Source organism: Dipodomys merriami, unplaced genomic scaffold (genome assembly GCF_024711535.1).
Source record: "Dipodomys merriami isolate MVZ:Mamm:240054 unplaced genomic scaffold, mDipMer1.0.p SCAF_6, whole genome shotgun sequence".
Classification (NCBI taxonomy): Eukaryota; Metazoa; Chordata; class Mammalia; order Rodentia; family Heteromyidae; genus Dipodomys; species Dipodomys merriami.
In genome coordinates, this window is record NW_027206179.1 from 10,319,414 (window position 1) to 10,335,128 (window position 15,715).

The window sequence follows — 15,715 nt, forward strand, 5'->3', positions numbered from 1 at the left end:
TACCAGAGCGGGCGTGATTTGTAGCATAAAATACAGGTTGTTTGGGGTAACAATGTTACTAACGGCACGATTTAATTTCTGCAACACCGTGCCGTTCTTCCACCACTGGACGCGCGGGGGCGCTCGCTGCATCCGAGCGTGACTACACCCTAGCCCCGCCCTCAACGCCTCCTATTGGCTGCTCCGTGCGCGTCGTTTCCCGGCCCCGCCCTTTGCCCCGCCCCCGCGCGCCGGCGCCCCCCTCTCCCTCCACCCTGGGCCGGCGGCGCTTGTTGTTCAGCGGCGGCGGCCGAGCTCGGGTGCAGCCTCGGGCCCGCCGCCGCCGGTGCGCGCGGCCATGGAGCTGGAGGTTCCGGACGAGGCCGAGAGCGCCGAGGCTGGAGCCGTGACGGCGGAGGCGGCCTGGGCGGCGGAGAGCGGAGCGGCCGCAGGTAACGGTACGGCCCTGAGCCCCCCCCCCGCGTCCGAATGGACCTGGCTGCCCCCCCCCCCGGCCGTGCAGTGGGCCCGCCCGGGCGCCGCGCAGACCCGCGGCGGGCGGCTGGAGCATTCCACTCGGGGAGGCGCGCGGGGGGCGCCGGGGCGATCCACGTTGGGCCCGGGAGGTGCGGCCCGCCGGCCGGGGAGGCTGCCATCCCCGCCCGGGGCGGGGGGCTCGCGGCAGAGTCGGGGGGGGGCGGAGATGGAGGGGGGGCACGGCCGGCCGGAGCGGGTGCAGGGCTTCGTCTTGGGAATCCGTCCGAGGAGCTGGTCCCCTCTGGGGGCTCGTGTCTGGGGAAGGGGGTACCTGTGTTTGAGAAGCGGGGGGCCGTGATCTGCAGCCTGCCCAGCGTCGTGGGGAGCGCGTCCAGCCCCCCTTTGGGCTGCGGGTGTGGGGTGAAGGAGGGGTACCCCCATTCTAGCGAGGGGATGCTGTTTACCAGGTGCTGCATAGCTGGGGTGGGATGGCAGTGCCCCCCCCATGCGATCCCCAGCTTGGAGCCTCCCCGCCCGGGTGACTGTCCAGACTGTCATCTTCTGCCCCTCCTCCTCCCCCCCCCCCGCCCCATCTTGCAGGCGGTCACCCCCACGCAGTAGGTGGAGGTGGGGGGGGTCTATGGTTGGGGTCAGCTCCCCTTGGCTGTGACATCACGGGTGGTGTGCTGATGGGTCCTGGCCTTTCTGGGCCTCAGTTTCCCTCCCAGCAGAACCTGAAAAGGATTAGGGTTTGGAGACGGCCTCCCTTCCTTCGTGGGCCCGGGCTAGCAGGTTGGAAATGAGATGCCCTTGTATGCCCAGCCTGTCCCGGGGACTCTGTGCTGGCCTGGCGAGAGGGCCACCCTGCCTGTGCCCCCCTTGGGCTTCTCTCCCGGCCTGCTTCTGGAAGGGTGTCATGCAGAGCCCCAGAGTGGAGCGCTTCCTTCTCCCTTGAGGTCACAAGCTCCCAAATAGGAAGTTTCCTAATTTGCAAAACCCTGGCCTCCCCCCCCCTGCAGCCAACACTGGCGGGGCGGCCATGTCTCTGTGGACACCACGGCCCTCCCCTTCCGCATCCATCCGTCCTCCATCTCCACCCGGCATCGCCAGGCTTCCTTGGCAGGTGGGGTGAGGAGATGCCGGGCTGCTGGGGAGCTGGAGGAAGTGTCCAGAGACAGAGGGATGAGGGCAAGGGGCACATGAACCCCCCTGGGCTTCACTGCTGTCACCCTGAGCCACGTGCTCTATATGACCCTGTTTATTCCCATGAGTCACCGCCCTCCTTTGCTGTCACTTTTATCCAGGTCCAGGGCCCGAATGGACCCCAGTGGGGGCAACAAGCCCTGGCCTGAGACCTCTTAGCCTCCTGGCTGAGCTGCTCAGAGACTACGTAGCCCCCAGAATCTCTGGCCACAAGAAAGCCTCAGGGCAAACATTTGTCATCTGATTGGGAGCTGATTGAGGGGCTGGGAGATAGGGAACCCTGACCCCACCCTGGGGTCTTCCCAGCCCTGCTCTCCTCAGGGAAGTGCTGGTCTGTGTGTGATTGGCCTGGCCTGGCCCAGGCTCTCACCATTTGGGCCTGGAAAATTTTTTCTTTCTTTTTTTCTTTTTTTTTTTGCCACTCCTGGACCTTGAACTCAGGGCTTGGCACTGTCCCTGAGCTTCTTTTGCTCAGGGCTAACATTCTACCACTTGAGCCACAGCACCACTTCTAGCTTTTTCTGTGTATGTGGTACTGAGGAATGGAACCCAGGGCTTCATGCATGCTAGGCAAGCATTCTACCACTGAGCCATATTCCCAGCCCCTGGAAAATTCTTTAAGAGGTGCCCTACCTCCACCTACTGCATCCCAGAATCTCCCTGGTTGTAATGGTCACAGACTATCCCCAGAGCTTTTGTGGGTTTTCTTGTGTATTGGTGCTGGGGCTTGAACTCAGGGCCTGGACACTGTCCCTAAGCTTCTTTTTTCTGTGGTTAATTGGAGGTAAGTGTCGTAGACTTTCCTATCTAGGCTGGCTTTGAACCACAATCCTCAGATCTCAGCCTCCTGAGTAGCTAGAATAACCAGCATGAGTCACTGGTGCCCAGCTTGTCCCCAGATCTTCTCCCAGGGTCCCCTACTGACTGGATCACCTTGGGTAAGAACCAGCCAACTACAGTGATCATTTTGTGACTCACTGGCTTTTCATCTAGAATCATCTGGAAGTTTCATCCCACTTTAATTACTTGGATAGATACCCTAGAGACCTGCCTTCTGGTTTGTATTCCATGCCACAGCCTTGCCCGAGCCTCAGTTTCCCCATCTGCAAAGTGGGGCCTTGTCTATTTTGACCTGGGGCTGACACACCCGAGCCTTTGCTTGCTTCCTCTTCTCTCTATCTCTGTCTCTCTCTCTCTTCTTCATTTTTTGGTGGTCCTGGCATTTGAACTTGCAGTCTGGCACTTGCTAGGCAGGTGCTTTCCCACTGAACTCCACCCCCGGCCCTGTGCCTGAGCCTTAAATGCCTTAAATGAGTCAACACTGGCACTTAACAACTGTTAGTTGGCATCTATTTACCGCCTACTGCAGCCCCGTCTTGAAGGAGTCATCACGCCTCCCTCTCCCGAGGCCCAACCTTGGGTTCTGATTGCTAGAAAGATGCTGGGGGGCAGGGGGTAAGGGGGTTGGTTTCCAGGACTAAGGGTCAAGGGCAATTGAGAGTGAAGAACCACCCCATGCTCCCCTGCCCCCTCCTTCCAGTAGCCACCAAATTGCCATCTGCCTCTTGGGGTGGCGTGGCATGGTGGCCCAGATGACACTGCCAGCCCTGATCGTATCAGCCCGCATTGTGCGCCCATCTGATAGGAAGCAAATCCGAATTTCCGCTGGCGTTTAGAATCTGGTTACTGTCCGGGCTCCTGGCTCCCCAGGCACCAGCCGGCAGAAAGGCTGCTGGGCTGGTGATCTCCCTCCGAGACCGGGGTGCCCGGAGCCACGCGGGGTGTGCTGGTTCGTGGAGTAGGCTGGGGACACCCACGGGGCCAGCTGTGTGGGGCTGAGGATCTGCATGGACATTCGGGCCTGACCTGAGCTGTGGTCTGGGGGGGGAAGGGGGGTGTCCTAAGCTGGGGTCTGGGGTTTCCTGAGCCATTTCCCCCACACTGTCCTGTCTCGTGAGGCCTCAGAGTCGTGGACTGGCCCTGACACTGCACTGCCCACACTCGCCACCTCTCATCTGGTGGCGCATTATGTCAGCTTTGCCTTGGAAATCCACCCCACTCTGCCCACGCCTCCCTCCTCTGCCGCCACCTGGTCCGGCCCCACCAGCCGGCATTGCGCCGCTCCGCTCCTTCCAGAAGGATCCCGGGGAAAAACTGGCTCAGGTCCCTCCTTCCTCTGCCTCCAGCCACCTCCCTCGGGGTCAGAGCGCGCCCCGCACCTCCCTGCCTCCGTTTCCCTCTCTGTGCCGCACTCCTCTGTGCTCCTTGGACACTCCAGGCCTGGCCCCAGCTAGAACATCCCAAACCCAGGCAGCCGGGCCAAGGCTGGCATGGAGGAGGAGGCCTGTGCAGAGGAGTGGGGTGCCAGGGAGCCATGCTGGGAGGTGACATTGGGGAGACCCCTGGGGAGCGGGGGGATGGTGGCTGATGGGGGTGGGGGGAGCAGGGCGAGTCCACAGCCCAGGGTGTAGAAGCTCAGGGATCATGACCCCAAAGCCCAGGCCAAGGTTTTGTAATGAGGAGGCAGAAAACTCCTGTTGGGCCCCACCCAGCCACTTCCTGGTGACCGTGAGGTGGGGCCTGGGACCCTGGGCTCAGCCTCTGCGCTCCTCTGGAGGATGGCCCGACCCTGACCCCTTCTGGTGGCCTGGCAGGGAAACGTGGGTATCTGCTTAGTCTTAGACAGTGCTGTGTGCATTAACCACAAGCCATGGCCCCAGGACTAAGGTGGACATTGGGGACCTCCCACTGTGACCCCCTTCCCCCCCCATAAGGCAGCCACAGTACAGACAGACTGGCCTGCCCTTATTCCCAATCATGTCCATGCCAGTGTTAGCCAATAAAGTTTTATCGGCACCCAGTCCTGCCCCCAATCTTGGTGTCCTCCTCAGTAAACCATAGAGCCAAGTGGTGGGCAATGAGGCCACGGCCCCCACGCCAGAAGACTCCTCCTCCCCAGCCCTTGCGTGACATACTGGGTGGCTGTCAGCGCAGAGATGGGAAAGAAACAGGTCATCATGCTGACAGCAGCTGACCAAGATAGCCCAAGGCAGGAGGTGATCATCAAGCCAAACGTGCCTGGGAAGGAGCCGCTGCAGTCTGAGAGTCGCAGGCAGAGGGTAATGGCCGTGCAAAGACCCTGGGGCAGAAATGAACTTGGGTCGCTGTAGCTTCAGTGGGCGAGTGGGGGAAGGGGTCAGTGAGGCCCCCTGGGATACCGTGTGACCTGCTCCTTTACAAATGGGGAAACTGAGGCTTGGGAGGCCTGGAGGGGCTGCACAGATCAGGTCATCGCTTCCCCACACCCAGCCAGCCTGAGACCCCACTGAGGATTTGCGGGCTGCAGGCCAGCTGGACGGGGGCCTGAGGCGCTGGACAGACGCCTGGGGGATTACAGAGCTCAAGATTAGGCCGAGCCCCCCACACCCACCTCACCCACCTCACCACAGCCGCGCCAGCACTGGAGAGGCTGGGCCCGAGCCTGAGCGCCCCAGAGCCTGTGCCGGGGCTGGACTTGGAGTCCTAGCACCCAGCATTGGTGACCACACCTGCCACATACATACTCAGGAGGCTGAGGCCAGAGGATCACAAGTTCTAGGCCAGCCTAGGAAGACCCTGGTGGCTCAGACCAACAACCCACAGTTCCAGCACCTTGTCACAACCACTCAGGTCTCACCTGGTGCCCTATCGTAGGGGTGCTCAGCCTGGGAGTGGGGTACACCCTCCACATCCTGCACTGGGGTCTGCATGGGAGAGGCCGGGAGCCAGGTCCGCGTGCCAAGAGAGCAAGTGAGGGTCTGTGTTCCATGGTTTCCCTGGGCCCTGAACTGGGGGGGAGGGGCGGCGGGGCGGCGGGGCGGCAGCCTTGGTGACAGCACTGGTGGATGGTGACCTGGCTTGGGAGTTGGATGGACGTATGGCCGATGGGCTCACTGCTTGGTTTGTGCATCTAGGAATTGTCTGACTGTCCCAGGAATGTCCCCACCCTGGCCCACTGGCCCCCAAATGTTAAAGATCAGAAAATAATGGAAAATAAGACTGGTGTCTGGCATGTTGAGTGGTTTTTTGTCAGTCGTGGGGCCTGCACTCTGGGCCTGGGTGCTGTCCCTCAGCTCTTCAGCTCCAGGCTAGCGCTCTACCACTTGAGCTACTGTGCAACTTCCAGTTTTCTGGTGGTTCATTGGAGATAAGAGTCTCACGAATTTTCTTGCCCAGGCTGGCTTTGAACCACAGTCCTCAGATCTCAGCCTCCTGAGTAGCTAGGATGCCAGGTGTGAGCCAAGGACACGCAGCTGTTTTTTGTTTGTTTGTTTGTTTTGCCAGTCATGGTGCCTGAACTCTGGGCCTGGGCACTGTCCCTCTCAGCTCTTCAGCTCAAGGTGAGAACTCTACCACTTGAGCCACAGCACCACTTCCAGCTTTTTCTGCTTATGTGGTGCTGAGGAATCAAACCCAGGGCCTCATGCATGCAAGGCAAGCGCTCTACCACTGAGCCACCACCTTCCCAGCCCTGTTTTTTTTTTGTTTTGTTTTTTTGTTTTTGTCGGTCACAGGGCCTGAACTCTCTGGGCCTGGGCGCTGTCCCTCAGCTCTTCAGCTCAAGGATAGTGCTCTACCAGTTGAGCCACAGCACCACTTCCAGCTTTTTCTGCTTATGTGGTACTGAGGAATCGAACCCAGGGCCTCATGCATGCAAGGCAAGCGCTCTACCACTGAGCCACCTTCCCAGGCCCCCAGCTCTGTTTTATGTGTGTGTGTGTGTTTTTAATATAGCCAGGCACTGGTGAATCACGCCTGTAATCCTAGCTTTTCTCCTAGGAGGCTGAGATTTGAAGATTGCGGTTCGAAGCTAGCTAGGGAAGAAAAGTCCCTGTGAGACTATCATCTCCAATGACCAATGAATCACCTAAAAGACCACACAAGTGGTGCTGTGGCTCAAAGTGGTAGAATACTAACCTTGAACAAAAAGAGCTCAGGGACAGCCCAGGCCCTAAGTGCAAGCCCCACAACAAAAATAAAATTATAGGGGCTGGGAAGATAGAGTGCTTGCCTTGCGTGCAAGGCCCTGGGTTCAATTCCTCAGCACCACATAAGCAGAAGCAGCCGGAAGTGGGCACTGTGGCTCAAGTGGTAGAGGGCTAGCCTTGAGCTGAAGAGCTGAGGGACAGCGCCCAGGCCCAGAGTTCAGGCCCCACGACCGACAAAAATAAATAAAATAATATAGAGGGGGTGGGAGAGGGAGACATGGCTACCACCAGCTTACATGCACAATATCAGAATGCTGACATTGTCTTAGAACTGTACCGCAGTGGCTTTCCCATCCTTCAGCTGGGCAGCCTTTCGTTGATTTGCATGTGCTCTTTATATCATATGGACACTTTTCTTGCATCTGATAGAAAAACGTGAATTCTTTTCCTGTCTTCTCTGTGATTGTTAGTGCTACATAGCTGTTTTAACTTCTAGATGGTCAACTTTAGTCCTTTTTCCTTCAAGCTTTGCCAGTGTGGTACTATAGATGGAAAATGTTTGCCTGTGCTGAGATTCTCGTTAAACTCTCCTCGCACGTGCAGACTTTCGCTTTATTTTTCCATGGGAACTGGTGCTCGAGGGAACACGGTCCTGGTGCAGGTGTGTGAGGTTTCATCAATGGACGTTTTGTCAGGTGTCTCCTCCCTGTCCTAGCCAGATGGGACACTCAAGTCTGATTCCTTTCTGAGTCCTGAGATGGGCTGGTTTGTTCCCTGACTTTTGATTCTGTTCCTTTTCCCTGCCTGCCCATGACTTCAGGCATGTCTCGAGGTATAAGTAATAACATGTTTACAGTTAAAAAAAGAAAAAAAAGCGCAGTCCAACGTGCAGCTGGGAGACAGGGAACATTCCACCTCCCCCTCGACGTCTCTGCCGAGCTAATGACTATCATTCCAGATGCTTCTCTGCCCCTGCATGCCTTACTCACTATGCATTTCTCTATTTCATTTTATTTTTTGTCTCGTGGCGTATGGAACCCAGGGCTTCCTTCCTGCTAGACAAGTGCTCTGCCACACAGCCATGCACCTGCCACTGGGCTACATGTCCTGCTCCTTTCTGTAACATTTGCTTTGCAAGCTTGTTTGTGTGTGTGTGTGTGTGTGTGTGCGTGCGCGCGTGTGTGCGTGTGCTCACACGCACACTCATGCGTGTGAATCCTAGCACTTGAACTCAAGGCCTGGATGTTATCCCTGCTAGAGTACTAGATCAAGGCTAGCACTTGAGCCATAGCGCTGCTTTTGGCTTTTTTGGTGATTGATTGGTGATTAGAGTCTCAGGGATGGAGACTGCCTGGTCTGGTTTCAGATCTCAATTCTCAGATCTCAGCCTCCTGAGTAGCAATAGGATTACAGGCGTGAGTACCCAACTTGCTTTGCAAACTTTTAAGCCTATAGAAAAATCGAGAAGAATGCTACAGCAAGCATACATACAGCGCCCTCACTGGGATACACCAGCAATTCTGGCATTGTCATGTTAAATTATCCTTTTCTGCAAATGGATGTTATAGACGGTTGAGAGAGAGATTTGATTGGTAGGTTCTGTAGGGTCATCTAGGGAGTCACTTGCAGGATGGTACCTCCTTACCCACCCCCCCCCACATATATAAATGCAGTTGGCTTCCAAGAACACTGCAGGCTGGGGGGTGGTGATACAAGCCTGCAATCTCAGCTGCTGAGGAGGCAGAGGCTGGGAGGATTGTAATTTCAGCCTCTCCCTCCAGCCAAACTGTTAACAAGATCCCAACTCAATCAATAAAAACTGGATACAGGGGCACATGCCTAATTATCCCAGTTTTTACTTGGAAACCTAAATAGGATGATTGAGTTCAGGTTAGCCCTGGTATAAATGCAAGACCCTGTATGCAAAAGAACTGAGGCAAAAAGAGTTGGCTCAAATGGTAGCAAGCATAAGGTACTGAGTTGAAACCCTAGTACTGCCAAAAAAAAAAAAAATGATGAAAACACTAACAAATAGGAGGGCTGGCAATGTGGCTCAGGGGTAGAGTGCTTGCCTCTCATGCGTGAGCACTGGTTCAATTCCTCAGTACCACATACACAGAAAAAGCCGGAAGTAGCATTGCAGCTCAAGTAGTAGAGTGCGAACCTTGAGCAAAAGCAGCTCAGAGACAGCACCCAGGCCCTGAGTTCAGGTCCCAGGACTGGCAAAAAAGAAGAATAAGAAAAAAGCAAATATGAGGCCTTGCTTATTCCCATAGAAGATGTGCTGTTAGATTCCTGCTGGCCTTGAGGGAGAGTGTTTAAATCAGCCAATCAGATCACAGTGTATATAACAGCCAGTGGGATTACTGTGTATAACAGCCAATTAGCTCACAGCTTGTGTAATAGCCAATCATGTTGCGGTGGTTGTAACAGCCAATCAGCTTGCAGCAGGTATACCAGCCAGTCAGCTTGCAGATTGCATACCAGCCAGTCAGCACACAGCCTTGCTCACCGGTCTGTGTACATGTGTGTCTGTCTGTGTCTATGGAAAGACGCTGTGGCACTGGCCCCCAAGCTGACACAGACAGCGTTGCACTACTCTTAGAGCTGGCAAGAGAGTTATTTAGTTTATTATCTTGGAGGCTGAAAGCCCAAGATGGGCCTCCTGGAGCACACAGGAGAAGGACAGGTCTTGTGGTGACACAGAGTTACGGTTCCTCTTTCATAACTACTCTTAACTCTGAGAGCTAACCTAGTTTGGTGAGAAGGACATTAATCCTTTCCCAGAGTCATGCGGCTTGCTGCTGGTGACTCCATCATCCCCTAGGCCACACCTCTTAAAGGGCCTGCCACCTCTCACCCTCCACCCAAGACCAGGCTTTGGCACCTGAACAGTAGCATTCCAGCAGGGGACACTTGGGGACCGGCTCTGGGGTCTCGGGGAGCAAGCCTGCTCAGCTCTCCCCAAGCTACAGGGCCCATTCGGCTGTACGCACTGAAGTTTCCTGTCACCAGCTGAACATCTCAGCACCCAGAGTGGCCTGTGGCCTACACGTGTGACAGTATTCCCTTCAGAGCCACTGTGGGGACTCAGCGGTGTTGGGTTCCGGGACCCCTGGGGGACAGGAATGCTGGGGAGACAGCCTTGTCCCCAGCTGGCCCCTGTGGGAGGACAGAGGCCAAGAACGGAGGACACAGGGCCTTGGGTGCCGGGACCTCTGCCCAGGTGGAGAGGGCCTAGAGGGGGTCAGACAGCAGACTGCATCCTGCCCGGCTCCCGCTTGGTGCATTCCTCCTGCAGGGCTGGGGGCAGCCCCTGCCTGGCCCAGCTTCCTGTTTACACCCAAAGCTGGTGGGAAACACGTCTGTTCTGGGGGCCTGCGTGGTAGAGTCGGAAGCAGGGACATTTGATTGCGTGTAGCAGGGGAAGGCCACACCCCATGTCCCCCACCTGCACAGCCAGCTCTCCTACCAGCCCTCACAGGGTCTGGCTCAGGCCCCTATCCTCCCTATCCTCCGCTTGGAGAGGCAGCACAGGGTGCCGGCAGAACACACCTTACTGCTGGACAGGAGGAAGTGCTACACACACACGCACGCACACACACGCATGCACGCACACAGCTGCTGCTGAGCCCAGGGTCACCACCTGCCAGCAGACTTTTCTGGACTGAAGCCCTTCCCTAAGCACTTTGTAGCTGCATTGAGATGAATTCACACCGCTTGCCTTTTGCAGAGTGCATGGCTCATTGAGTTCACAGTGCAGCCTTGTCTGTCTGGTCTCAGACTGTCTGTCACCCTGCCCCCTCCCCAGCCCCTGGCCCCCACAGTCCCCGGCCCCCACAGTCCCCGGCCCCCACAGTCCCCGGCCCCCACAGTCCCCGGCCCCCACAGTCCCCGGCCCCCACAGTCCCCGGCCCCCACAGTCCCCGGCCCCCACAGTCCCCGGCCTCCACAGTCCCCGGCCCCCACAGTCCCCGGCCCCCACAGTCCCTGGGCCCCACAGTCCCCGGGCCCCCACAGTCCCCGGCCCCCACAGTCCCCGGGCCCCACAGTCCCCGGGCCCCACAGTCCCCGGGCCCCACAGCCCCTAGTCTATCCAACTGTGGATCCACCTGTTGTGGACAGTGGGAGATGTCCATCTCTGCGGTCCTTTGGTTGTCTGCTTCTCTCACGGAGCGTGGTGATCTCAGGGTCCCTGCGCAAGGAGACACGGGCCACAGTCTTCCCCTGGTCCTGGCTGCGTGGTGCTCCAGCCGGGGACGGCTGTGCTGTGTTGTGCTGGGCGTTGGCTGTGGGTAGGGCGCGCCCTAGAGGGAGTCGAGTAGCACCAGCCGTGTGCAGGTCGCCATGGCCCAGGGGCTGCGCTGCCTGTGGCCAGCATGGGTCCTTTAGAAACTCCATGTTGGGTTGATGGAGGAGCTGCCAAGTCCTTTCCTCTGAACCATTTTTCCCTCTTTATAGAGGGGCCTAGGATCCTGGAGATGCTCAGAGTTTGGGATGGATAGATGGATGGTGGATGGGTAGATGGATGGTGGATGGATGGTGGATGGATGGATGGATGGATGGATGGATAGATGGATGGGTTGGTAGGTGAATGGTGGATGGATAGAGATGGATGGATGGATGGATGGATGGATGGGTGGGTGGATGAGTGGATGGATGAACAGATGGGTGAATGAGTGGATGGATGGGTAGATGGATGGATGGGTGGGTGGGTGGAGGAGTGGATGGATAGATGGATAGATGGATGGATGGATGAGTGGATGGATGGATAGATGGATGGATGGATGGGTGAATGGATGGGTAGATGAGTAGATGGATGGATATATGGATGGGTGGATGAATGGATGGATAGATGGATATATGGATGGATGGATGGATGGATGGATGGATAGATGGGTAAATGGATGGGTGGGTGGATGGATGGGTAGATGAGTAGATGGATGGATATATGGATGGGTGGATGAATGGATGGATAGATGGATATATGGATGAATGGATGGATGGATAGATGGGTAGATGGATGGGTGGGTGGATGGATGGGTAGATGAGTAGATGGATGGATAGATGGATAGATGGATGGGTGGGTGAGCGGATGGATGGATGGATGGATGGGTAGATAGATGAGTGGATGGATGTGTGGGTGGGTGAATGGATAGATGGATAGAGATGGATGGATGGGTGGGTGGATGAGTGGATGGATGAATAGATGGGTGAATGAGTGGATGGATGGGTGGATGGATGGATGGATGGATGGATGGGTGGGTGGATGAGTGGATGGATGAATAGATGGGTGAATGGGTGGATAGATGGATGGATGGATGGATGGATAGGTGGATGGATGGATGGATAGGTGGATGGATGGATGGATGGGTGAGTACATGAGTAGATGGATGGATATATGGATGGGTGGATGAGTGAATGGATGGATAGATGGATATATGGATGGGTAGATGAGCGGATGGATGGATGGGTGGATGGATAAATGGGTGGGTGGATGAATGGATGGGTGGGTGGGTGGGTGGATGGATGGATGGGTAGATGAGTAGATGGATGTATATATGGATGGGTGGATGAGTGGATGGATGGATGGTCAGTTACATGGTAGATGGATGGGTGGAGGGATGGTTAGATGGCTGACTGGGGACTTGGTTATACAAAGGACTTCCATTCTTACCTGCACCATCAACCCATTGAGCGTTTGTGGGTGAGAAAGCAGTTTCAGAGAACAGAGATGGTTCTCAGCCCTGGGAACAGGTTTTCCAGTGATGTCAGGCAGCCACCCAGGGTCAGGGCAGGTCCAGCCAAGCATCCCTGGGTCCCGGCAGCCAAGCCTGGCCTTTCACAGATACACGCTGTGTGCCAGCTTGCTTCCCCGCCTCAGGTGCTGCCTTCCACAGGTGCCCAGACCCAGCAGCTTAGATGCTACTGTCGCCTCCCCCTGGTCCTGTCCTGCACAGCCAAGGACCTGCTTGCCTGGCCATCTTCCCCACCCCTCCCAACCCCCCACACCCCTACATCTCCCACCTGGCCCCTTCTCTTCATCCTAGCAGCTTGCGGTGTGCCAGGCACTGAGCTGTGAGGGAACAGCTGTGACCAGCCCTGAATCTCTCTTCTCACGGGGAAGAGCAATATTACAAATGACGCGACCCCGGCAACGAACACACTGTACACATGGAGTCAGTCAGAAATGCCCCAGAGGAGGTGACAGGCCTGAACAGGCTGGACAGGAGCTGGCTGCACGAGCTGTGGGAATAGTGTGTCTCAGACAATGCGCCTGACTGTGCAAAGGCCCTGAGGTCGGGACCCTCCTGCCCAAAGGTGCAACGAGTAAAACTCTGCATGACCTCAGCTCAGGATGGCGTGCCATGAAAGCCTCGCAGAGCCCACGCACACACCAAGTTCCTAAACTCTCCTTTCACCTGGGAGATGAGTCAGAAAAATCTGTGTGTGTGTGTGTGTGCACGCGTGCGTGCGTGCGTGTGTGCGCGCGCATGCATGCTGGTACCGGGACTTGAACTCACGGCCTGGGCGTTGCCCCCTTAGTTTTTTTTCCACTCAAGAATGGAGCCACAGCTCCATTCTTTTGGCTATTTGGGGGTGGTTCGTTGGAGATAAGAGTCTCATGCATTTCTCCTGCTTGGGTTAGCTTTGAACTTTGATCCTCACATCTCAGCCTCCTGAGTAGCTGGGATGACAGGCGTGAGCCACCAGCGCCCAGCTTCAGAAAAATCTTAATAAGTACTGAAATGTCAAAGGATTGGGTGGTAGCCACTGTCCTGAGGGGAGGGGAGGGTCTCTTCCCATCCACCCACCTCCTGCCAAACACTGGAATGTCACATGTCCTCGACCCCTCCCCCATGCTTCCTGCTTTTCCTTTTTGCAGCGCTGGGGATGAACTCGGGGGGCCTCACACAGGCCAGACAAGGCTCTGTCTACCTGGACCAGCCCTGCTACTTTTTGAAACATTAACTTCTGTAATCAGCTGTGACCTCCCCCCTTCTCCCTCTCCCCACCCCTGCAGAATCCCTAGCCTTTCCAGTCTTAATCTTGGGGGCAAAGTCCCAGAGCTGGCTAAGATACACAGTTCTTCTGTCCTTTGTTCTCCGGAGCCAGGGTCTCACTGTGGGAGGGTGGGGGGTGGCCTGGAATTCATGGTCCTCCTGCCTCTACCTCCTGAGTGCCAAGATTACAGGCATGCACCACCATACCTGGCTAAAGTTCTTTGTATACTGCAGACCCTTGAGATTGACACAGGTAGGGTCAGCAGCTTGTAAGAACCCCAGAATTTTGATGCCTGTGGAGGTGTGGGGGGGGGGGTTCCCTCCAGGGTACCCAGCAGTGGGAATCATTTGCACTTCACAGGCAAAAATTAGGCCGGGCACTGGTGGCTCAGGCCTGTCATCCTAGCTCCTCAAGAGGCTGAGAACTGAGGATCATAGTTTGAAGCCAGCCCAGGCAGGAAAAGGGAGATTCTTCTCTCCAGTGAACCACCAGAAAACCGGAAGTGGAGCCATGGCCCAAAGTGGTAGAGTGCTAGCCTTGAGCAAAAGAGGTAAAGGACAGAGGTCAGGCCCTGAGTTCAAGCCCCACAATCTGACCAAAAATCAAGAGCAAAACCCCCAAACCCAAATAACTGCCAGACCAGGTTCAGGCGCATAAAGAGCGCGTGGTGGGTGCAGAGAGCTTGGCTCTCCCTCTCTCCCAGCGTGAGCTTGAGTGAGTTGATCCCAGGCCCACATGCTCTCTTCCAGAGTTTTTAATTTCTTCATTAAAACGTATTAAATTCCTTCATTAAAGTTGTGTAGAGCTCTTCAGTTCTATTGCTTTTTATTTATTTTTTCTTGTCTTACTGCGCTGGTCAGCACCTCACTGCCGGAGCGTCCTCAGGCCCCGTCAACTTGCCGTGAATGGGAACGGGTTTCCTGGAGTTTCTGCCCGAACATTGCCATAAAGACAGGCCCCGGCCTTCTTCCTTTTTTAAGTTCTTTCTCTCTCCCTCTTTTTTTTTTTGGTCAGGCATGGGGCTTGAACTCTGGGCCTGGGCGCTGTCCCTCAGCTCTTCAGCTCAAGGCGAGTGCTCTACCACTTGAGCCACAGCACCACTTCTGGTTTCCTGGTGGTTTATTGGAGATTAGCGTCTCATAGGCTTTTCCTGCCCCAGCTGGCTTCAAACCATGATCCTCAGATCTCAGCCTTTCTTGTTTTGTTTTTGGGTCCGGTCGTGGGGCCTGAACTTGGCCTGGGCGCTGTCCCTCAGCTCTTCAGCTCAAGGCTAGCGCTCTACCACTTGAGCCACAGTGCCACTTCCGGCTTTTTTCTTTTTGCTTATGTGATGCTGAGGAATCGAACCCAGGGCCTCAGGCATGCAAGGCAAGCGCTCTACCACTGAGCCACCTTCCCAGCCTCTGATCTCAGCCTTTCTGAGTAGCTAGGATGACAGGCATGAGCCACCGGTGCTTGACTTCCTCCTGGGTTTTTGAGACAGGATCTCATTCTCTACACAGGCTGTGCTAGCACAGTGGGCTGCTTCTTTAGTTTCTTTGTGGCTTGCCTTCTTCCCTCCTTCCCTCCCTCCCTCCCCTCCTTCCTTCCTCCCCTCCTTCCTTCCTTCCTTCCTTCCTTCCTTCCTTCCTTCCTTCCTTCCCCCCTCCCTTCCTTCCTCCCTCCCTCCCTCCTTCCCTCCTTCCCACCCTCCCTTCCTTCCTCATTTCAGGTGGTTGTGGGCTTGAACTTGGGGCCTGGGCGCCGTCCCTGAGCTCTTTGGCTCAAGGCTAGTGCTTTACCACTTTGAGTCACAGCTCCCCTTCCTGTTTGCTGGTGGTTCATTGCATTAAGAGTCTCACAGTCTTTCCTGCTCCAGCTGGCTTCAAACAGATCTCAGATCTCAGGCTCCTGAGTAGCTAGGGTGACAGGCGTGAGCCGCCAGTGCTTGGCCCATCCTCCTTTTTTATTTTTGTTAGTCATGGGGCTTGAACGCTGGGCCTGTCACTGTCCCTCAGCTCTGCAGCTCTAGGTGAGCACTGTACCACTTGAGCCACAGAACTACTTCCGGTTTATTGGTGGTTCATGGGATACAAGAGTCTTAC

The 15,715-nt window shown here is 56.0% G+C and overlaps 1 protein-coding gene across 6 annotated transcripts in view; it reads left to right on the forward strand.

The window, feature by feature from the left end:
* The first annotated feature begins 252 nt into the window (after window positions 1-252).
* Pip5k1c (phosphatidylinositol-4-phosphate 5-kinase type 1 gamma) overlaps window positions 253-15,715 on the forward strand; it is a 44,765-nt gene continuing 29,302 nt past the window's right edge. For 4 of the 6 annotated variants that reach the window (XM_070002450.1, XM_070002454.1, XM_070002456.1 and 1 more), the window contains exon 1: window positions 253-437. In XM_070002450.1, the coding sequence (XP_069858551.1) occupies window positions 338-437 (100 nt within the window). In that variant the 5' untranslated portion in view covers window positions 253-337. The remainder of the gene's footprint in view (window positions 438-15,715) is intronic. The other 2 variants (XM_070002452.1, XM_070002455.1) reach the window with 1 other exon arrangement.